Source organism: Hetaerina americana, unplaced genomic scaffold, assembly GCF_022747635.1.
Source record: "Hetaerina americana unplaced genomic scaffold, ioHetAmer1.1.p SCAF_6, whole genome shotgun sequence".
Classification (NCBI taxonomy): domain Eukaryota; kingdom Metazoa; phylum Arthropoda; class Insecta; order Odonata; family Calopterygidae; genus Hetaerina; species Hetaerina americana.
This window is the reverse complement of record NW_027287205.1, coordinates 4322046-4347566: the sequence shown is the minus strand read 5'-3', so window position 1 is coordinate 4347566 and position 25521 is coordinate 4322046. Positions and strand designations below refer to the sequence as shown.

General features: G+C 41.8%; 1 protein-coding gene across 1 annotated transcript in view; it reads right to left on the bottom strand.

Moving 5' to 3' along the window:
- nrm (neuromusculin) overlaps positions 1-25521 on the bottom strand; it is a 692888-nt gene that overhangs the window by 519307 nt on the left and 148060 nt on the right. The window contains exon 2 of the mRNA XM_071593903.1: positions 148-331. Within this exon, the coding sequence (XP_071450004.1) occupies positions 148-331 (184 nt within the window). The remainder of the gene's footprint in view (positions 1-147; positions 332-25521) is intronic.

Here is a 25521-nt window from a genome sequence, read left to right as displayed (position 1 = left end):
GCGATCACGTGGATGCATACGCCTCGAATTGCGTCGCTCACGAATGACTAGAGTAACCTCGTAAGATGGCGGAATGCCCGCCGAGCTTTTCTGCAGAGACAAAGAGGGAAAGATGGGAAAGAAAGAGCAGATGTGGCTCGTCCTTACCTTTCCGCGTACTCTCCTTCCGGCCTGGCGATGCCCGCCATGTCGCTGAAGACGTAGATACGCGAAGACCCGCGGTACCACTTGATGCTGTGAAGATCGCCGCACCTCCCGCGGTCCACGTCGCAGGGGAGTTTGATTGGGTCGCCCACGAGACCCGCCACGTCTGCATGCGGCACGATAGCACCTGGAGCGGGAAAAGGAGATAAAACGGATCGTGAGTAAAAACATCCAAGCAGATGGACATATTTCCACATTACCAACAAGTTTCTCGTCTGGAGGTAAGTCTTGGATGGGCACAAGAAACTGAAAAATCAAGATTATGTCTTAACGTTAAAACACTGCGCTTGTAAACCATACTACATGGTATGTAAATAAGGTTTCAAGGCTGATATTGTCCCGAGAGCGGTCCCACCGCCCGGGCGAGGTGGTGGGGGGTGCCGCGACCCAAGCATCGGTGGTCGCCGCCGGAGCGAGGACACCGTGAGTCCACTGAGTGTCCCATTCAGAACGCCGGCGAACAATCGGAGTATCCAAAATGCAGCGCCTTCTGTAGCAGCGGTGCTCCATCAAATTTTGTGCTGAAAGGGAAGCGGTATGAGAGCGTTGCAGCGGTCCAAAAGGCTTCGATGAGGGTTTCGGACAGCACTCCGGTTGAGGAGTTCCAGGGAACTGACCAGCAGTGGAAATCTCGTTGGCAACGGTGTGTGGATCCTCAAGGCACCCATTTTGAAGAATTTTACTACGATGTACGAAAGTGTTCCATATATTTTTTTGCTCTGAGAACAGTCTTTAAACTTTATTTGCGTACCCTGTATAGCACGGATGGCTATAGCACCATGCCGTATACATCTCCAGATAGTCACGATTTCTACCTCTTTCTTCGAGTCAACTATGACTAATCTCTTCCTCCATGTGCTCCTAACAATGTCTCTTCCATCACTTACTTCTCAATTTTCCTTTTTCTTTGGAATTCGCCTAATGATTTACTTCTTTCCCTAAAGGTTCCAATACTTACTTCATGGCTTCTTACCTCCCTTATCTATTCCTCCTTTCTACAAACTCGCATATTAAAAACACCTCCGATTTCAGGGCCACACCTGCAGTCTAGGGCCAGGGTAATTAGTTATTCAACATTTTTCTTTATGTAGATGATTTGAATGTACGTATCCTGTTATTGAATATTGTTGTATTTAAGTACTTTATTTCGTGTGCGATCAATGTTTGTCAAGTGCATAAACAAAGGAATATTTGTATAGAGGTAACATAATTTGGTTTTGCATGTGGTTTTATTCTGTTTTACGGGTGATGATATAACATCCCCCGCCACACGCCCTTGCGGCGGCTTGCGGGGTATTGCGTAGGTGTCTTGTTCCCATGTGATCTAATACCATTAAATCAATCTTTACTTAATCTGCTCTCTAATCTTACTAAAGTCGTAGTCATAAACAAAATTGTTTTTGTCCGTTTTCCATTTTTGTTAACATAATTAATCTCCAATTATCCTCGCTACTATGCTATTATTTTACCCGAGAACACTGCCCCAATAAGTGTAATGGTTTGCTTAATTTACGTTCAACTACTCCGATGGCTAGCATATCCTCCAAGTTTCATCGTATTGCTTTCGCTTTCTCGTGCCTCAACTTCATCCCATCCCTTGCCTCTCAAACACATCCACAGTTGGCTCAACAATTAATATAATTCCTTTGCTGAGTGACTACCTTCCTCTTGATTGAGACAAATTTAACCGATTTAGTCAAAAAACTATTGTATTTCCATCCCGACTTCTAATTTGCTCCTCGATTCTAGTTGTTCTCTCGAAGTCATACAGGCAAAATACTGCAGAATAATCGAAGCTCAGTAACACCGCAGTCCATATAGTAACTCGATATTCACTTATGTCCTCTGGCGTGATTTCTTCGTGCCGACGTATGTTGGAGTATTTTGAGAATCTTCTGGGCTAAATATTGCCGGCGAGTTTTTAATGAAGATCCATTTGACTGGAGAGACTCAAGGATTCTATCATTAATATAGACTTAGAAAGTACTGCACTCGTTGGAAAAAAGACGCTCATCCCTTCAGTCCACTTCTATATTCTCTAATGAATTTCATCAACTTTCCTCTCCACTTCGTTGGAAGCCCTCTTGAAACCCTTAAAGCAAACAAAAAATCCTCCTTTCAATCTCCAATAGCGTCTATTAATGTGGTCATTACTTCTATAACGTCACTCTTTCCCCTCCTTAACTATACGCCAACTCCATATGTAATGGTCGCTTGCACTCCCCTCCGCCTCCTTGGCCAACTCATTGTTCTTTTCACCACCTTTGTCGGGTGCAAAAAGAAACTTGTGCTCGCAAGTTCCCACATTGCTATTTGCCTTTTTATTCGCGATGGGGATTACTGTTGACCTAACCGAGACTTCTGGCAGCAATCGCTCCTCATCAATGTTACGGTGGAGCCCAAAAAACGCTCTGATTACCATTTTACACCCAAATGCGAGCGATGTCACGGAGATAGAATACGTTCCGATTTCCTCTTCGCTCTTTATTTTCAATCTTCTTTTCCTATCTAACGATGTGTCATTGCTGGCTTAAAACGTAACCTCATCTACGCCGCACTCTCTACTTCCACTTTATATTTATGGGTGCTCGATTTGGATCAAATCTTGTCGCATCTACTTTAATTTAATTTCGGTCTACTAACACTATATTACACTGGATGCATCGTAGTCAAAGGTGAAATTGAGATGACAGGGGTGAGTGAAAGCAATCAAAAGTTTAATGAAACTGACTTGAAAAATTCTCGACCATCATCCCCGCGGCAAGTACTTCACTGGTACTTTATCCTAGAATGCTATCACAATTATTTAACGAAAGAGCAATAAATAGCAACATCAGTTAGTCTTTAATATGTCTTTTACCGTTGTATGAAAACGCATCTTGAGTCATAATAGATTCGTGAGAAACATAATAGAAGGGAACATTGAAGGGAAGGTCCAGCGGGAAAAACCAAGGGACCCACAGTACACTAAAGGAGGACGTATTTTATTAATAGTGAATAGAGAAGAGTGGAGGGCTGCAGTTAACTAATATTAGGACTGAAATACTGACGACGACATATTAGGCGAGACTCTCAAACTGACCAATTCCATAAAAATAGAATTTTCTAATAGAAGAGGGCAACGTAATCCTCATATTTTCATATTACGCAATTAGGGGTACTCCTTCAGATGAGATTAATCATTAAAATGGAGCTATCCTCTCAATAGAAATAGTTGAATCCTTAAAGATTTGAAAAAAGACGGAGTCTGGAGAAATATTCATCCTGTGACAGTTGTTCGATTTCTGATAAGATGACTGGGAAAAGATAGGAAGGCCAACAGTTTCTCTCGCATTTGGCCACCACTAAATGACGTGCCTTCGTAACGGAAAATAACAATGGGTACTCATGCAAAGTGAAATATGCTCAAGGAAGACGCCCGGGTTTAATTAGCCGAAGCCAATATGAGAAATTTCAAACTTCCGAGGTGGTGATCGTTGAGGAAGTCTTGACCACTCGAGTCATTTCTTCGTCTTTTATGGAAGAAGACATTTCATCGCACATTTATACGGGGCTGGGAAATTAAGGAAGGGCCACGTCGTCATTCGCCATTTCCGTTTCGCTTTTCAGCCCTTCGCCATATCGTGAAATGTATTAATAGTCATGTATTTACTGGCCTTAGAGATGAAAGGCGACTTATCATGCGAAGCAATACAACTCCGGTACCTTAAACCTAACTCTCTGAGCGTAGAAACTGCAAAAGTAATCTACCCTATGCAAAACAATACTGATTTTTTTCTGATATTTAATTGTTATTCCACCTGTGGAAATAATTAAAGTTTTCCTACTCATAAACTAAAGAATAACTGAGGGTAGGTACACACAATTTCAGATATAATTTAAACACATAGCTACAAACATTGCATTTGCACGTTCAATTTAACCATTTGTTCAATTAGGCTTATTGGTTCCACTTGGACATTTCACTCCGAGACAATTCCTCGCATATGTAAGCAATATAATTCATTGAGTTAAACATTTGTTTTATTTGTGAATACATGCTCAATGGCGTTTTAAATTACCGACCACATGCAATAATAATTTGTTTTCACGTCACTTCAGACGCTGAATCACCATGTTCAATTTGACGATTACCCAATTCCACTGTTTTATCCGCTACAGAAGTCTGTCTCTCAGTCTACCTTCTTTTGGCGACATCGTCCACGGATAAATGCTGCTCTTGGAATTCTGGGTAATGATATAAATATAGTTATTGATTTTTCCCCATGCATCGGTCAGGAAGACCTATCAAAATGAGTTATGGTTGGCATGGCATTTCACAAGCAATATGAAAGCACGCCATTACCATGTTCCTTCCACTCTCCGTTCCGAACAAAAATGCACTCATTACCCAAAAGGATTTATCTCCTGCCATTTTACGCATGAGATGATGTAATAGTTATCACGGGTGTTTGTGCGCCATATCCTAGAGTCAACTGTAAATAAAATATGCCCTCCGCTTTCATCCACTGAATGTATTCCCGGAATATGAGAAATGGCTGCGATTGGGTGCCCGCGTGAAGAAGTAGAAGTGCCCGTCATCAAAAATCCAGAGATAGAGGAGACGACGGAGCGATGGGGTCGAAAGGGACCCGCCCTCCAAGCCCGCGCCATTCAACCCCGCCGCCATCAACTCCTCATCCCCCAGATGGGGGAGAGGCCCTTGAGGCGGTCTATAAACATTTATCGCCTGTAAACAAAAAGAAATCGCGCCATAGCGGCGCTCCCTTATAAGGGAAATCCACCGCCGGGATTCTAACGCCGGAACCCGGCTGGGAGGGGGTGCGCTGGCAAGTGGAAGGGGCGAGGGAATGGGGAGGGGGGGGGTTCCGCGCGTGGGACCGCGACCTCTCCCTTCGGGACTCCTCCCTTGGGATTCCACACTCATTCTGGAATTCTCCCGACTTCCGGTTCGAAGCTCGTTTCCCTCACTCTCATCACCGTTGGCCTAAGGCAAGACGCGGTCAAAGTTGCGCGAGGATTGCGACGCTTAAAAGACAAACTCAAATGTATTGCGAAAAAATGTTATCACATATGTGCGACGTAAAAAAATCCCAGCGATAAATAAAGCACAACTAGGTATCAACAAATCGTGGCGACTATAAGAGAGTCATGAGTGCTATTTTTGAATCGACGCGGTGACCTTCGAACGAAATAAATCACACGAGCATGGTGGGAGTTGCACTTAACGTACTCGTGACCTCCAAGATACTCATGAACTTGCCTCCTGCGTCACCGATTTTTTTTACACCTATGTTTGTGACGGCATCATAGTGCCCTAGTCATAATCTAAATTGTCATGATCAAAATTATTTATGCCCATCGATAAATATAAAAAATAAAGCGGATGAACTTTCATATGCGCTGAATTTTGTAAAAAGCACCACCTAATCAGCAAAAAACATAGGTTTAGGTGCACGCAATGATGTTTTTGTTCCACTTAATTACTCCCGATATTAACCCTAAAACGGTAACGCTATTTTTTCTCCCTATTCTGGTAATGTGGGGTGACAATTTTAAACAATTCGTATCTCACACCCATTATGACTATGAGAGTCCTACGGGGGCTCACTTATTTCGGTTTTTAACGTTAATTCATGTGAAAAATTGATCGACGTGAATTATGGGAAAAGTCCCGAGTGGCAAACGTAAGCCGCTTTCGTTTGGCGTGAGATTTCAACACGCTCTGGGATATTTTTTCACCCCCGTCGTAAGAGACCTGTCATCATTTGTGTTCTTATCATAACAATTTTTAACGAATCTAGCGAATTTTCTCTGGACTTTATCTAATTCTTTTTGCCAATTTTCTCCCAAGGATCCCAAATACTTGCGGCATATTAAAAAATGAGGTCTAACTAGAGCGAAATAACACCTCCCTTTATCTTTTTCATTACATTTCCCCACCACCCGTTTTATGAAGCCAAGTTTCTTTAAAGCTGATCCACATATTGTCCTGATATGGGCTCCCCATGAAAGGTGTGGTGTTAGAACAACCCCCAAATATTTAACTTGATTTGCCGTAGTCAATACTGAACCCTCAATTTTGTAGTTTATATCCTGTTCCTCACTTCCTTTTTTCCAAAATTTCAAAACTGCGCATTTATCTATATTAAGTGTTAATCCCCATTTATTGCACCATTCCGAGATATTGTCTAAGTCTCTAGAGAGTAGCTCGCGATCTTGTTGGCTCCTTATTTCCCTGTTTATCACCGTGTCGTCAGCAAATAACCTTAGATTGCTACTAACGTGTGTGCTTAAGTCATTTATGTATATTAAGAACAGAAGAGGCCCTATTACACTTCCCTGGGGGACGCCCGAAATTGCATCTCTATCCGTTGAGCACAACCCATCTATGACAACATTTTGTTTGCTACTTGACAAGAAGTCTCTAATCCAATTAATTATTTTCTCATTTATCCCATAGTATTTAAGTTTATGTAACAATTTAATGTGTGGGACTTTGCCGAAGGCTTTTTTAGAAATCCAGGAATACTGCATCGACTTGTGTGTTGTTTTCTCCCGGTCTAAGTATATCGTGAATGAAGAGACCAAGTTGTGTTTCGCAAGATCTGCTTTTCCTAAATCCGTGCTGGTTGTGGATTAGTATTTTCCTACTATCAAGAAATCTCATAATGTTAGTGACAATAATGTGTTCCAATATTTTACAAGAGATCGATACTAAAGAAAAGGGTCGGTAATTGGTTGGTTTATCCCTATCGCCGCCTTTATAGATGGGAGTTATATGGGCTAGCTTCCAGTCGCGAGGCACTGAGCCTTCTTCTATCAATTTTAGAAAAACAATATGTAAAAACGGGTCAATTTCTTTAGCTAATTGCTATTATATTCTATCAGGTATTTCTTCCGGACCAGGTGCCTTGTGTGCTTTGATACTACGGAGCAGATGTACTATTTCCTGCTTGGTCAGTGTAATATCCCTCATGTTTTCCCCGGGTGGGTGTGGAGGAATGTTTGGTGCATTTGTGTTTTCTTTGTAGTCAATAATTAGTTATTACTGCCCTACGGAAATGCATTTTCCATGAAATTTAATGTTAAATTGCAGCGTTATTCTTTTCTATCCCCCCAAGGTGAAAAGGGTCCACTTTTCCCTAATATATTACAATGATTACTTGTTTCCTTGGAAATGGACGCCCATTCCGGGGGAGTACTTGCGCAGTTGTCGTGGGGATATTAGAGCGATGGCGGCGTGCTCAGTTTTAGGAGTTCCACGTTTCATTGCGCTGGTTTAGCTTCTCAGTTTGCCTCGGGGGCTTTTCCTTGGCGTCGAGTGGTCGTCCCTTGGAATCATTCCCCCTTCGGAGTCCGTAACCCACTCCCGGGGAAGGGTTGTGAAGGGGTGAGGCCGGCAGCAGGAGGGAAGAGAACCTCTCCCTCCAATTCTCTCGCAGAGGGACACAAAGGAGGGAGGGAGGGAGTGAAGGAAGGAGTAAGGGGGGAATAAGGGAGGGGGAGAGAGGGCGGATCGTTCCGCTTGGCCAGCACGGCAGCTGTCGGAAGGGGGGCGTTAGCTGTGAGAGCCACGCACATTCGGAATCCACAACTCTTCTGCAGTCGTCGGAAATGAGGAGTCGGGGACGGATCGCCTCTCTCTTTTTTTTATGGACTCGACAAGGGGGAGGGGGAGGGCGACAGCACGAGAAATGGCCCGAGTGAAATAATGGACGGCCATAATGATCCGATGCTTGTTTGAAAGGAATGAAATGATGATATGAAATGAAATTCTTCGGTCCCCTCTTTGGGGGGGTGGAAGGGGAGTACGGGAGTGGGTCGGAGAAGGGGGGGGGGCAGTGGGGGTGCGACCCGCAGCGCCGATGGCCCGAAGGCGGCGTCGCGAGTCTCGAGCCGTGTGACGCTAAAGCACTTGTTTTTTCCTTATTCATGGGAATGCACGATGTCATTTCGAACATGGTCCATTATTAACTTTATAACATTCCGCTCTTTTGGGACGTGTCCAGCATCTTAACCCACGTCTCCGCTTTACATCGCGGAGTACCGCAAGGGCGTGTGGCGGGGGGGGGGGTGCTGCGACACCCACCGTGAAAAATGAGAGAGGAAGGGGTCCGTAAAGAGGATATGTTTATGTTTCGCATTTCTGTGTTCTGCCCGTTAATTTTATCGGACGGACGACCGAAGCCTTGACTCTTATTACACTCTACAATATCATTTCACAAAATTTTCTTACGTCGGTCGAAATTACTTTCCTTTAAATGTCGAGTCAACTCCGATAGCTTCTTCGATAGCATTAGTCTATTCGTGCGCTTACAAGACCTCCGGAGTTGCTCTATCCAGACTCGAGGGTTAATTTTGTCAATTTATTTTTATTTATTCATTAAAAAATATAATCAAAAAATATGTCAATTTTGATAAACGAATGGGTGAAACACAAACACCCTCCCGCTTTTGGGCAGAGGAGAATCACACACGCAGCAATCGAATCCCCGACCTCTGGATTAGCGGATAAGGGCGTTTTCCAACAGTCCCACCAAGTCTGGCCGGCAAGATGGCACTATTTTCACGGGAAAGGAGTCTTTCCGTCGTATTTTCTCTCCTGTCAAATACATTTCATTCCCAAAATGCTCGTAGTCTATTCGAAATGTGACATCTAGCTGAAGAGATTTTTCATCGCTCCTTTTTTCAGCCATGAGTACTACTTGTAACATCTGGACTATACCGCATGTTTAACCTTCATCATCTTTCACATTAAAGATCGGGTAATAAATGCGGACGTTAAATTATATCAGATGAAATATATCGTAACAGCCCTTCGCAGGGTCTTTTAATCCCACCCTGCCCTGGCTTATGAAATACTAGAGTCGATTCAAAGTGACGATCAAGGAATAAATATCTCTAAACATTAGAAGAATGGCCATCATACTCAGAACAGTGGACATTAAGCAAGCAACGAATGAAACCTCGAAGACATTTCCAAACACGGTGGATAATGCCTCCAGGCCAGGGGCATAGAACGTATTTGACGGTGACGCGGGGAAAGGGGGTTTTCATTTCTTAAGGGAAGTCCAGAGCGAGGCGCGCGATACATTCTCGTCAAGTGCACAATAATCCATTATAATTCCAACAAGAGGATTCTAATCCCCAAAGTGCTCACGAGGAAAACCACCAAATGGAAGAAGTCGCAGCAATTTTAGATCTCCTACAATTTATTAAAACGGAAGAAAACATATAATGGCAAGTTAATATAATTAGGTTATTTTATGAAATAATTGTATTGTTTAGTAACGGATAACAGGAGACTCTTTCAAACTGATTGGTACCACCGGTTTCCGTCACGTTATGTACAAGGTCAACGATAAAAGTAATACGCATTCTCTGGGAAAAATAGTTTTATTGATGGTGCTTGTACAAATGCTTAAATTTTTTCCAAATACTCTCCTACCTTGCATCAATTTCACACTTGCGTGGAAACGTGTCTGCCACGCCTAATAATGCACCCTGAAACTCCTCTCGACGTGAATGTCTCTCTCTGGAACGTTGGGTAACATACTTTTGGATGTTTTCCATTCAAGTGCTTCCCTTTCAGCTCTCTCTCCCTTCAGACAGGAAAACAGAAAAAAATCGCACGGAGCCAAGTCAGGACGTGGATTTTTTTTATTACGACCTAGGTTTCGCTACAGCGTAACATATTCAGGCGTTACGCCGTAATTATAGAAGACGTTTACCTCATTGACTTTTTTTTATTGCGACCAGGGGTTCGTTACAGTGTAGTATCTTCATGTGTCACGCTGAAACCTGAAGATGTTACGAAACCTAGGTCGAAATAAAAAAAATTCCATGCAAATAGGCAAGTCGTCTTCTATCGTCATTGAATTAAAATGTTCAATATGTAAATATTTTGATGAATTGCATTTATTATTAATATATTCAAGCCGATATGATTACTCAGTGCGAGTAAACGAAGTTTTCGATGACAGTCACCTAAAACTGATGATTGTGAAAGCATCCTGGAGGCATTAAACACCTTGTAAAAAAACCTATAGTGAATCGGACCTGCGGAATGAGGAGAAAGGTATGAAAGGCTGATTTTAATTCGGAATGCAACATTAGTCTCCGGAATTTACCCAACTACAACTGGCCAGGTCCGAGAAATCAGCCCGGGGCGGGGCATGCACTAGAAGGACCACCTGCGGAGGTGGATGAGACAGAGGCATGCTCGTTAAGGATACGCCGTCGGCGGGGCGTGTCGGATGCCGCTCGGCGCGAGGGTCTCCCAGACTGGCGATAGGGATGCTTAGCATGGCACAAAATACAGCATTTACCACGACGGAAGGCCCTGCGAAACCCCAGTCATATAATATATATTGTATATAAAGTAAATCATTCTTTTAATTCACCGTGTCGTCAATGGCCATCGTCGTGAACTACAATTTCCCAGAGTACCTTGAAGCAAGCAACTTTCTAAACCATACAGTAATTAGTGTGTAATTCAACAGTAGTTAACCACTCCATCGCATAATTAATCCTTTTCGTGGAGTTACATTCCTATGGGTTCTTCCATTATTGTCTTCATAATTTGGCCCCAGAGTATTCTCAATTGATTCTTCTGTTAACATTCTTTCAAAGACTTATTTAATCGTCCTATTCAGAGAAAACCTTCATCGCACACTCACACGTCCATCCGTTTTCTCTTCTTCACTCTCCCGTCGTAGTAAAAAATTCCGTCGCTCCTAGATTCCCCGGCCTCCGCTACCGTCAATGCCTCAAAACTGTTGAGAAATTTCTCAACATGCTGTCAATTACGATAATAAGTAATCCACCGATTAAGGTGGGTTTTGCATGGACACAACTACCAAATAAATATTTCGTTACTCCCAACAAAACACAACCCAACAGCCTACTCTATAACAAGTCCCTTTTCATCTCTTTGTACATCCTTCATCCCATCCAACATCCCTATCCTAATCCTGCCCTTTTCTCGTTTGCCTAACATTCTCCCCTCTATTACAGTCTTCAACATCCCACTGCCGGTCAATACCCCCTTCAGCCACTTTTCCTGTCTCCATTGTATTGCTCCCAACAAACCCCTCTCTTCGCCCACCATACCAAGTACTTCCTCAATTGCTCTCTTCTGTGTCCATTTCACCTTCTCTATTCTTCTCCACACTCACATTTCAAAAGCCTCCAGTCTACGTCCATCCTCCTGCCTCAATGACCACGTTTCCGCGCCCTACAATGCTGATATGGATTGAATACTTAATTGTTAATCCCAAGGCGGGTAGGCGTACTGATGTCTGTCAGCTGTAATTTCTTTTCAGAGAAATCCTCTTTCCTCCAAGATATTCAGTTTATCTTGGCTTAATAATGGGTTAACCAGTAGGGGTGACATTGAAGCCAAACTAACCCTTGCCTTAGAAATTGCAATCCGCGCATGCACGAGGCCTATGGCGGGGCGAGCAGGCGTTTCTCTTGTTTCCCTATTTTTATTTTTTTTTAAGATGTAGGCAACGAAAGAAACACCGCAATGCCGCAAAGGACGAGGGAAACCACATCGGGGGAGGGTTGGGGAGGGGAGCAAAGGGATGACGGCGGAGCGGGCGGGGAGGACCAGGGGGAACCAGGCGGGGAGGGGAGGAGAGGAGAGGTAGCGAGAGGAGAGATTTTGGGGGAAAAGTTTCGATCAATCGGAAATCACGGACTGGAAAGTAGGGGCGCACCAGGGGGCGCGGGGGGTGCGGAGGGGAGGGGGTGCGTGGCAGATGGGAAATCAAAGCGTACTCTCTCTCCCTTGGCTCACACGGCGAAAATGAAAACCGGAGAGGGCGACGGTTTAAGGGAGAGAGGGGGTCGCGAAACATACTTGGTTGCTGGCCGGGATCTCCCCCCGTCGCCCCGAGTGATTTCGCGGATGCGCGGACGTCGACCTCCCGTCTCCTCGCCTGCAATGGCGACCTTCCTCATCCTTAACTCCTCCTCCCATTCCATCCCAAATACAGATACACCTCGGTGATGCTTTCTCCGGCTTCAAACTTGCGCTGGACCTCCGTCACTCGATGGGTTCTTTCCCAATATTTTAAGCCGATATCGATAACCGTCTCTCGAATATCTGCCAGCTACTGGAGTCAGCCTTCCAGGAATAACCTACGTCAAAACATGAAAAATAAATTCGGGTGACGCCTAAGAAATTCCAGATCTGGGCCTGATTCCAGAGATTACAGGCCTTATTTTCGTGCGGTGAGAACGATGAGAAAAGTCACCATGGAATAATGCAATGGTCCTTAGTATGTAATCAACAACATTTTGAAAGTGATCGAATTACGGTTTGGCAGTTGATGAGAGAAGCGGAGGTCATTATCGACCAATTGCGCACTAAGGACCCCTATGCATTGAAGGCATTGTCTAAAAGATTCTTGTCTGATAAGAACCGCCACCTCTTTCGGCAATAACACACAAAAAATCAAATGAGAGGAATAATAATGGGAACATGAACCGGGATATTAATCCCTACGCACTTCTAAAACTGAAAAAAGCTGTTCATCGTATTCAAAATTAGGGCACATAATCTATAATCAATTCTTACTTGGTATAGAAATAAAGTAACTAATGGAATCAATTTAATTATTGTTAAATCAATTTTACAGGATCATGAGTACATGATCAATTCTTGTAATGTGATTGGCCATCTTTTTCATCTTATTAATAAGAATATTGTTAAAACTGATTTCCACCATTCATTGAGTATAGAATTCTTGTTGAAAATCAGTTGAACTGACACCATTTGACTTTAAAATTCATTTGACCATTGATCATTGACTTCGAAATTCTAATTTCAGCCTCACTCTATTTAATTGAGGAAATTATCTGTAGTAAGGAATCTGAAAAATTAAATCTAAAAGGAGGGACAATTTTATGAAGTGACCTATGAATTCATGACATTTAAATTCAAGCGCTATAAGGTACAGGTAAATAAAACAGTTCTTTTCAACAAAGCTTTTCAGCAATGTCCTGATCACCTGACTAATTACCCTGTGCCGTTCACATTACCCATTCCCCCACTCCTCTGCCAACTAACTCGACGCCAAGCAAATATTTTTCAACTTTATTGTTTTAATCCCTCCTCCCAGCCTGCTAATTTGTCAATATTACCAATCTTCCACCCCCTCTTCCTACCTCAACCAATCCTTTCCTTCCTCCTAAATATATATTTATCCATAAACCACAAATACAGTAATCAACCCGAAGGTCGGTTTGGTAAATTATGGTAGAGTTCACCCAGTACTAAGCCCGACGGCGTGTGAAATTCACACATCAGCGTAAGGGGCCAGTTCCTTTCCCTGTAACGGTTATGGTTTCCCAGGAAGGCCTGGTACCCGAAAAATCATATATATATATATATATATATATATCGCGTTTGACCTGTATGTTTACCTGATTATGTTACACCATAACGAAACCTAGATCGTAAATGAAGTAATAAAATAATTTATGTGTGGAAAAGCCAAGTTGTTTACTTTCAATTTAAATATGTGTAGGTAATGTCAGAGCTTGCAGAGATAACACAGCACGTAAATGAATTCAGTCATGAAAAGACGAATTACTGTTTTTTCGATATTAATGTAATGATAGGATGGTTATAAAAATACTAACGTTTCAATTGGAGTATAAGAAGGCTGCTGAATTATCTGGTACGGTCAACAAAAGCCAACCAAACCAAAAAACTAAATGAGAACGAGTGTCCAAGGCAAACGCAGGGACCACTGCGATCATCATCATCGTCATTTGTATTTCAATCCTCGGATTGGTTTACTGCAGCCCTCCATTCTACTCTATTCGATGTCAATTCCCTCAATCCTTGATACCTTCTCTGTTTTACGTCCTTCTTAACTTGTCCTATGTACTTGCTCATTGGGCTTCCTCGTGGAATCTCCCCTTCTATTTTTCCTTCCATATTGTATTCCTAATCAATCCATTGTGCCTCAATGTGTGTCCGATCCATCTATTTCTTCTTTGCCGTAGCGTTCTCCGTATGGTCCTACCCCCTTCTGCTCTTCTATACACTTCCTCGTTCCTTACTTTCCATTTAATCTTCAGCATTCTCTGCCAACACCATGTTTCAAAGGCAGAAGCAATTCATTCTTCGCTGGTCCACTTTTCCAATAAGTCTCGGAGCCATAGAGCGCCATGATCTGCACTAAAGTCTTGACGAATTGCTTCCTTGTTTCCATCCTTAGGCTCTTTGATCATAGTAATTGCCTCTTTTTCATGGATGCGTTTTTTGGTTGGGCTGTTCTTCGCTTGATGTCCGTCGAACTTCTTCCATCCCATGTTATGCTGCTGCCTAAGTGGATGAAGGATTCCACTTCCTCTAGTTTCACTCCTCGAATCGTGATATTCAGCTTCTCTCTTCCACATACAACGATTTTAGTTTTGCTCTTGTTCATGTTCACATTGTATTCCCCCAGTACTTGGTCCATAGCACTTAGAGTTGCTCGCAGGTCCTCTCGCGTTTCCGCCACTAATGCGATGTCATCTGCAAACCGGATCATAATGATTTCTTCTTCATTTACGTGACTCATTTGGTACCCAATTGTCGTGTTTCTTTTAGATATGCGTTGTGTCTCTTCCAGATATGCGTTGAATATTGCGGGCGAGAGGTTGTATCCTTGTCTTATTCCTTTGTTTATTTTGGATTCTATTTTTATTTTATTTTTATATTTATTTCACCAACGCGCTAATAACAGCGAAAACATGGGAGTTTCTACAACATCTATTGTAAGAAAAATAAACCAAAAATATGAGTGCCTCTCAAGTTGTTTCCGGGAAATGATCTCTGGTGAAAGAGCCTCGGGTTTTTGAGCGAAGATTAACGAGTAAGATGGAGGAGAGGGTTGATGGAAGGAAGAGGTAATCCAAGGGAAATGAAGAAAGCAGGACCGTTAAGTGTGAATGTAAGCCGAATGCACTGGCCAGACATAAACCAGGGCATTTCATATTACAATGAAGTATCCTACAAGACCATGACACGTCTAAAACCTTACCTTATATCTTGGCATATGCAGATCATTATTGACCAATGTTGTACCTTCTACAACAAACGAATGCACTATTTTTATAAGCTTCATTCCATTAGATAAATTTCCCCCAAAATCATTCATGGCATTTAGCATCCTCATGATGTGGCTATTAAAAAGGACAAGCGAGTATCTATTTCATTTGAGTAGTGCCACTATTACATTGTCAACATTGACATTGGCATCTGAATTTTAGGAGTGATGAATGCTCCTGTAAATGTTCGCTATTTACAATAATTACTATGAATGACAAAGGCATTGCAGAAGATGTAGAACGGATGTTTCACGCTTATCACCAGGTTCTGACGTTTTGTACGCACCCTTAAGAGTTTTATAATCGCTCTTAAATCGTCAAGTTCCCTAACACAATGTTGCTTGTTCATGAGACCTTAATACGAATTCGGGACTTCCATTGTACACGCCTTATAAAGCGATTTAGCACCCATATTGATTACCAATATTCCAAAGTAATAGTTACACTGACATTTTTGCTTCCGAAGATATGACAATCACTTCTTTTATTCGCACATTCCACATTTCTACTACCAATAACCTTTACGACGGCATTCGGACACGACTATTGAATCCTTCTCCTAATATTCGAAACCAAACCGTCATTTTGTCATTCTTTGGGCTGAAAATACCATTCAAAACTGAACATAATTGAAATAATGATCCCGAGAAAATTGTTATTTCCAAGGATGAGGGATACGCGTTCGCATGTACGTATGTATGCATCTTCGACGGAGGCACCAATAACGAAAAGGCACTTTTTAGTAATTGGACGTGATTTTCTCGCGGCACATCGAGTGAAAGTGGCAAGGCTCTTAAGTGGGGTCACACCTGGCGAGCGTACGGCCTCTCTGACACGAGCCGCCTAGTGATTCCTCGTCAGGGCCTTCCAGCTTTGGCAGCGTCTCTCGCCGCCGAGAGGCGTGGAGAAGTCCACGGACACGAACGCAGGCCATCGCCCAGGCGAGGCGGCGCGAAGCGAGGGAAGAGGCGAGCGATATGACGGAGGCGTTTGAGTGACACACGGACGTGACCTGGGGCGAGAGGAGGCGCCGGCGCCTTCTTTCCTCCCTAGCCATGTTCGGCTTCCATCCCCGGATGGCTTTGCAGAGCCCCCGGGGTCCAACCAACTCCTCCCGGCACTGGAATTCGCCCTCGACCGTGACTGGCACCCGTGACGTGACCCCCGGGAGGGAATGCTCGAGGCGGCACGTGAGCACTCCCTCCCCAATCGCCAAATTCTAAATAATCTGCACGATTCAATTTCCAAAGGCATTCGCAATTGGGTCAAGCACGCCATATGCTTCAAGAAATAATTCGGGACCCATCTCTCATACATCCGTGCATATACAGGGTGCAACAACAGATCTACCTTTTACTAAAATGCAATAAAATCCGTTTATAAAACAGAATATTTTCATTATTTTTTTATGACAGGCACCTACCTAAAGTTTTGTTTGGCACAGTTTTGAAAATAAAATCTGGCAGTTGACGCCCTCCATTGTCCATACACCGAATAAGCCAGTTTCTGGCGTTTGTCATAACCCTTAACAGCATAGCAGCAGATTTGTTGGGAATTTCTGCCCGGATTTTGTCCTTCAGGTCTTGTAGAGTCCTTGAACAGTTGACATAAACGCGGGATTTCCAAAAAAACCACAAAAATCGCAAATGGGTCGAATGGGGGGAGCGGGCTGGCCACTGTAAATCACCCCTTATTGAGATGAGGCGCTCCGCGAAGTGTTCCCTCAACACAGCCATCGATGCCCTTCAAGTGTTGATTCGTCCTGTTGGAACCAAATGTCCCCAAAGTCCAGTTCATCAAGTCGTGGAAAAAAATATCTCCAACATGTTTACATACCGGTCTGAATTCACTGTCCCTGTGACCGAAATGTCTTCAAAAAATCAGGGGCCAACAGAACCGACTAAGGAAGGAACACATTGTGTGACTTCGGGTGAATGCAAAAGCATTTGATGCAATTCTCTTGGGTTGATGTCAGCCCAGTAGCGCATGCTCTGTTTTCAGGCATATCCACTCAAATGAAAAAGGTGCCTTTATCACTGAAAAACGCAATGGCGTCCTCGGGAACGTTTTCGAGAATAGCCTCACATGTGTTCCTCCGAGATTTGAAGTCACATTCGGAGAGTACCTGCACAATCGCCAACTTGTAAGAATGGTAATGAAGGTCATCGTGAAGAATTTGCCTCACTGAATAATCAGAAAGTCCTGAAAGGCTGACGCATGTTTGCGCGCAGGACGGCGTGGAGATCGCAAGAAGGCGGCTCTTACTGCCTCAATGTTCTCAGGTGATCTGATGGGCAGAGCAGGACGGGGCCCAACGGGGCTGAATTTATCCGATTTCGGAAGGCCCGCTGGGTTGCAATCACAGAACATCCGTTCGATAAGTAGGCCTCGACGGCAAACACACGCTCCTCACTGCTCCAACGCATAATGGTGACTGAGCAGGGTGAGTGGGGGAAAAACTTTAGAACCCCGGCAGTCGAATGAGACCACTTTTACCTTGCTACGACCTCTACAGCCTGATAGGTGCGCATTTCAATTAAGGAAGTTACGTTACCGCAGCCTGTATTTGCCCCCCCCCCTCCCCCCTATAGGGATCGCGTGTTTACCGCTTTCCCCGGTGTCGCCCGCTCAGACGATGTTCGGTGACAAAAGACGACGATTTTTCACAGCGTCGACGGGTTGTACGCCAATGAATATTTTTTGGGAAATTAATCGAGGCCAGATTTGTTGACTCCGACAAGAACTTGTTCATGGTACCCACAAAATCTTTCGGTGAATACCACAAAACTTTGTCAGACACACACACATACACGCCACGTAAATTATGATTTATTTATAGAAACATATGGAATAAGGAGAAGAGTTGGAAAACTGAAGTTCAAGTATTTCATCATCATAACTTCTTAGAACATTTATCATCCTTTCTCATTTTTTTACAGTCTCTTTTTATGGGGGAATTTCTCAATGTGTCAGAAAGCATTCCGACGAAAGTTGTCTTGGGAATTGTTGAATATAAATCGCTAAATGCGGCTCATTTATAAAATGTTAACAGTTAAGGCCTAAACTCAAAAACCTAAGCTTAAAATGAATTTCGGCGCGGGGATTGGTGGGTTGATTTTCTGTTTAATACGAAGTAAACACATCTATTTACAGGAACTTTGCACCGTTTTTGCTCTCATTCAATAACTTAACAATTTCTTATTCAGGAATATTATAAATAATTTATCTTAAATGAATTAATTTTACATGCATGGATTTTACTCTACACGCAACTTTTCTTTGAGTTGAATTTGTTATTAGCAAATTCATTCGCGGGAAGAAAATTTCCATAAGACTTAAGGTGATCTATTTCACCAGCCTCTAAACATATTTTACGACCTAATGCTCGACCTAATCCACTAATGCTCGTGCTATTCAATAAATATTCATACTTTCAGAAATAAAAAATTGCAGTCACCAGTTTTGAATATTAAAAGGGATAAGCGCTACGCAGACCGAAAAGTTTGAGTTGCGATTTATGCAGAATGTTAAGTGAATTGAATTCTTCTTCTGCCCAGATATCCTGCACTTGACGCATGCTCAGCAAGTTCTTGAAAATATGTGTGCGGAAAAAAGTGCATAAAACACACCTTGCGAAATGACCCAAAGCCTTACTCAAAAATCTCAATATTTAGATACATACAGTGCTGTTCAGCTGCTTTTAAATCTGCAAACCTTCCCACCGATTTTTAATTAATGCCAGCCTAAAGGATTTTAATGAATGCTAACGGATAACACAATACATTGTCAGGGAAATAGTTTACTCATAGGATATCTTCTGTTGTAAACGTAGAATGCTTGGCGTCACGATTTTGATAGTATTTAATCAAAAACTTGCAAAACGTATTGACTCACATCGGCATATCAGACCGCGAGTTGGACACCTGTCTAGGTGACCTGTCATTCCATCTCTCTGTGTGGAGAAAAGGGAATTCGAAAATAGGAATTATACGTCCTGTTCGAAGTAATATATAAAACGATAAGGGCCATAAAAATCGTAGAAATATTTGAAAAATGTTGAACAAATGGTTGAACTCAAATTTGACGAAGAAAAGCGGTTTCTATATGCAAGGATTTATAATGAGAGATTCCAAAAATTTCGACATTATGTCATTATAGAGGACCTGTATCAGTCCCCGTTACCATTCCAGACTTCAAAAATTTTCTCGATCAAATGCCACACAGTAAAATGAGACATGAAGTAACATGAAATAAATTACCGGATATGAAGTTTGCTTTGCATTTTTTTTCCGTTGGGCGCAAATGAAAAGTATTAATTTCCATTTCATAAGTTCCAAGTCCGTGGAGGAGCCCTCCGGCGTTCACCAGGGGAGCGTAATAGGCCCCAAACTATTTCCCTTTTTCATTACAGCATAAAATTCTAAAAAAAGAGGAAAAATTTAGGAAATTGAAATTTACACATAGAAAAATAAAGGCAATAATAAAAACTGAATATGTGGCTAGGTCTAGAGAAACAAAAAAGATTTTACTAGCGTCACGAGCGTGATCTCCTGCTGAATTTGTAAAAAACCGACAAAGCCTATCTGAGAAAATGCATCCCATTACTCTTTTACCTAGAGACTTAGAGAAGTGCATATCAGAACATTGGACAAAGTAACTGATTGAGAAATACGATAATATCGGAACTAAAATGAAAGAAAAAACACGACGGAAACCTGCGGAGGAGCGATAAAGAAACCGTTCCCATCACACGAATAGTGGGGGAATATTCGACTGGAAATATTAAAGAGATACGTTATTTCGTATTGGGCAGAACTTATCATGAAAATGCTTCGAGCCTTTTTGATTCATGTCGGGGAAACTTTATTTCCGATTTCAAAAAATATTGAAAACGAAATTCGCCCGATTCCTTAAAAATTAAATGGACGAACAGAATACGACAGAAGACTATTGGAAAACCTGCGATGGAAGCCATTAAAGATCCAAACGCCTTTTCTGCAATTTATCCTGATGAAAAAAAATCGCAAAAGATAATTGTTTGCTACGAAGGCATTATATAAATCTGGCATTACTTTGGGGGAGAACTTAGAGTGACACGGGGGGAAATATAGCCCAAACGAATAAAAAGAATCAGTTTATCACAAACAATAAATTGTTATAGAGGTTAAATAACAAAATAAAAAACACTATCCTTTGAAACAATAAATATCAACTGTGTTCTACAGTGACCCAAGGCCTGCATGGCGATAAACCATGCTGATTCGGACATTATTCCTCAGTGCTGTCATTTCCCAGCAAATACGATCTGGTATATCGATTACTCTAATTGCTCGTAGACTGCAAAAAACTGCACCGTCAAAGATGTGGAAAATATTTCAAGCATATACTAAAATTTCTTAAAAATATGTTGCCAATACAATTAACTACAGTGCATATATTTCAACAACAAATTAATATAAATAAAATCTTCACAAGTATTTTGACAGGCCCAAATATCCAAGTCTAATCAAGTACATTCATAATTGGTGAACTTGGTAAAGATCGCTAAATGAACGAATGAAACGAGACCAATATAAACGCAGTTTTGTTTCTCTATTTAATTCTTACGATCCTAACCTTTACGAGATATCTGTTTTTCCAAATGGCCCTCCCTTGGAAAAGACCGATCCGCGGTCTGTGCACGTGAATTCATACGTATGATTTTACTCATTTCAGTGTGACAATTCGGTAATACATTCTTTCAATGAGTTAAAAAGAGATGAAGTTTAAATTAAAGCAAAAGATTCACCCATAATTGTAACATAAGTGCGTGGGAAATAATAAAATAACTACGTCTGTTATCCTTAAAGTACGCCTTCGTAGTGGTGGTGGTAATATTAGTAGTAGTATTTATGGGCGGCGACCGACAGCTGAGGTAATTTGCGCCATTAGGGATGGATGGGAAAGGATGAAGGGCGGAGAGAAACCCGGTGTCGGCATTAGCCTACTCTTGATAAGGAAAGGCGCCAAGGGGTCAAACAGTTTAATGTCCCATCCAACGGACGTCGTACTCAGTTGAAAGTGCTCTATACAAAGAACCTCAAGAAGTGATCGGAATACCACTGAAAAAATGTGTTATCTCCAGGATTCGAACCCAGGCCCTGTCAATGGGAAGCCAGTACGCTAGCCACCGCACCATCTGATCACCATTTTCTTATCATTTTTGCCGCCGGGTTATACAGGGATATTTCCTGTTGAACCCTACAAATAGCGCGACTAAAAATGCTAAATACCACGGAAATACCATGGTTCGCTCTAATCGGAGGAATAAAGGTGGCCCGCGGAGAAAAAAGGTCGAAACGCAATTAAAACATTGACGCAGTAAGAGCTCATAACTTCTGAGTAAACTCAGAAGTTATGAGAAGTTTAACGTCGAAAGTAAAAACGTATCGAATTATTTTCCCAAATATAATGCGAGAGTATTTGTGAACATTTAATAGCATGTAGTAAAACATCACGAAGCTATGATGATTTAAAAGTACCGAAAATAAATTCCTAAAATTTGCAAATAACCACCCACTACACTAATGAATGAAGTGACCTTACGCCTCCTGTTCCAAACCCCGGGGCCGAATTTCATGCTATAATGTCCGGTATAATACAGGGGACCGAACGGAATGGGGAAAGAAAGAAACAAATAATTATCAAGTCCATATGAATTTAAATGATATGAGGTACAATATTTATATTTAAGATGTAATGTGTCTGCAATGCTGTCCTTTGCTATGCCTAAGAGAATCTTGATCAGGGTAAGATCCAACTACTAGCAACCACTGGACTAAGTTCGACTACACTTGAAAAGTTTACAGCTTCCCTTTTGGAAATGAGATTGTACAATACTTAAATGAGCATTATCAGAGGCGGAAACAACAAACTAAGCAGGACGAACTGATGGAGTATCAACACCTCTGAAAATGCAACGCTAAAATGGCCGCGGCGGGGTCAGGTCGACGGGGTCCGAATGCCTGGCTGCGGAGAGCGCCGGGCTGTTCTCCTGCTCTCCCGGGTGCACTTCTGCAGAGCAGTTTCTTCGAGTAAAAAGACAAATCCTGACGAACTGACACTGAAATAAACTCTTCTTCAATGCCGCACGTATTCATTACATTTCACATTCCCCTCCTGTCATCCCACAAACTCGCTTGCCCAACACCCTCCCCTCTATCACATGCTTAGCCATTCAAAATCCTCTGCCTACACGTTTCCTTTTTCCTTCGAATTCCTCCCACGGTCCTCCCTCACTACGCCTAGGGCGGCCTTGGGCGGGGAAGCTTCAGAAAAATGACTCTTATTTTCTTCACGAAAGAACCAACAATAAGTTGAAACCCATTTGCGCAAGTGGTTATGTGCAATGCCCGAGATAAAAACGGAGCCGATAGGGCTAAGAATAAAGCATGAGAATTGAATGAACGTTAGATGGATGTTCCAGAAAAAAAGCACCTATGAAAAAGTGGGCTTCTTTATTAAGGTCGTTCTGAAAGACAGAATAAGTCAAGTCACGAGGAAAGCAAAGGAGGAAAGGGTTAACCTTGAGAAAAGGGTAAACGGTGATGGATGAATGAATGCTGTCGAAGAGACACATTCAAATCAGGTTATACCAGGAACTTCAAGAGCCTACGAATTCTTTTATGAAAATTCATAAATGACAGAGGTTAAGTATAGTATAGTAATGACAAAGGAACGTAAGTAGAAGGGTGTTCCACGCCTCTAATGTGAGCACATGCATGTATGAGGATAATATGCGGATCCGCTTGAAAGAAATTCGGCTTCATTAAGCGGGGGGTGGGGCGATGTAAAGAAAACTCTAAAGATATGTGTCATTTCGCTCTAGTTAGGTGACATTTGTAATAAGCCACATTGTCAGTCGCATTAAAATAATAAGTATTTGGAATCTTTGGGAGAAAGTGTCGCTAAAAAAAAGTTGAAGTTCTGGGAAAAGCCAACAGATTCGTCAAAAATATTTGCGATAGTAAAACGAGTGTGTCAGGTCTCTTAGGCTGGGAGCCACTTGAGATATGAAGAGAGCAAGCAAGACTTAGACTTTTGGAAAGGTTCATCACAAACGAGTTTAGCAATGACACTGAAGGAATTATAATGGCCCCCCACTACTTGGATGGATCAGAACACAAAGATAAATTAAGGAAGATAGATTTCAGTACAGAATGATAAAAAATACCAATTATTTCCCCAAACAATCAGAAACCATAATAGCAAGAAACCGGAGTCACTTAATAAATATTAAAATTATATAATTTACCAGTCGGAACAAAATTTAACACTGCAAAGATGTTAGGTATACTTTCAGGTGCATGTGTATGTTAGTTGGTAGTTTAGTAGAGTGTTTGCATGTGTGTGGGATGTTAATAATCTTGCATGGATATATTCGTTTCTGTGGTAGTGAATTGGAAAAAATTGTTAGTTTTGCATAGGATTGTAATCTGTTTTTACGGGTGTGACCCAACACACCCCGCCACACGCCCTTGCGGCGGCTTGCGGAGAAATATGTAGATGTAGTAAAAAATAGACTTTCAGAGGTAATAGACAATCCTTGAGTATTTTCTTTAATGAGTCTTAACCAAAAATGATAGACAATATACGAGTGATTAAATTCAATTACCAGTTAATTAAACTAATTGGAGTGATTCGGATTATATTCGACGGGTAAGTAGCAATAACAGAATATTTTCTCCGCAAAATATTTTAGACTTAACACAAAAATAAGATGTCAGAAACATCTGGGGATAGCGCGTATAATATTATTAATAAAAATATAAAAGTCACCGACAAAACTGGCATTGATTTAGAAAGACATGTGACACGCACTTCCCCACAAAGGCGTCCTAAATTACAGTCAGGCACAAATAAGGACGTTATTCAACATCAAAATAATTTAACTATACTTGTTATAAATTGCAGAAGCCTCAAGAACAAATCAGCGGATCTAGAACACATAATCCAAACTCATTCCGCTGATAAAGTGTTAGGCACAGAGAGTTGGCTGTGTAATGACATAAATGACCAATAAATTTTCCCAATAGATTTCAAAGTTTACCGACACGATAGAGATACAAGACCCGGGGGAGGGGTTTTCGTGGCAGTTAAAAGTCATTTTGAAAGCAGGCAAGTTTCATTTGAGAATAATAACATAGAAAGTGTTTGGTGCACCTTAATACGGACCAATCAACCCAACATAAATTTATGCTCTTTCTACAGACCTCCAGACTCAGATTTGAAAACACTTCACACCCTCAACGATCAAATTTACAATTTTACACGTAAATATAATAACTGCATAAACATAATTGGTGGCGACTTTAATCTATCTGGTATAGATTGGGACAACAATATCGTTAAATCTGGGACCCGCGATCGCGAATCTTGCAATTCCATGATAAAATTGGTTCAAAGAAACTCCCTCCATCAAGCAGTACGCATGCCCACCCGTGGAAAGAACATATTGGATCTATTTCTTACAAAAACGCCTGAACGTATTATTAGTGTATCAACTGATGAGGGCTTGAGTGACCATAAAGCAATTAATGTCCACTTGGACATAGAAATAAAAAAGATCATTAAACCAAAAAGAAAAATTTATAATTACCATAAAGCAGACTTTGAATCTTTTGCCAATCAACTAAACTCTTCACTACCCGAGTTCAAAACCCGCTTAAGTCATGTCAACGTGGAAGAAACTTGGACAGAATTTGTCAATATCATGCAAAAAGGAATCGTAGATTTCATACCTATAAAATACGTTAAAGCAAATCGCGACCCCAGGTGGTACAATAAAGACGTTAGAAAAGCCCTTCGAAAGCAGAGAATGCTACACTCTAGGGTAAAGAGGGCAGGCGTGAACACATCATCCCCTGAGAATAAACAATTATGGGACACATATAGATCCTCCAAAATTGAAACCAAAACACAATTACGTAGCGCTTTACTGGACTTTAAACGCAAAGTACTTTGCGAGCACTTGGACACTGACCCCAAAGCTTTCTGGTCATATGTTAGGGAAGTAAATGGGAGTAAACAAACCGTGGCTTGCTTAAGGGATTGTAGCAATATAATTCATACAGACAGTGAGGGTAAAGCTAACATCTTAAATTCATTCCTCCAAAGCGTTTTCTCGAATGATGTTGCCACCGCATATCTCCAAGAAACAATACA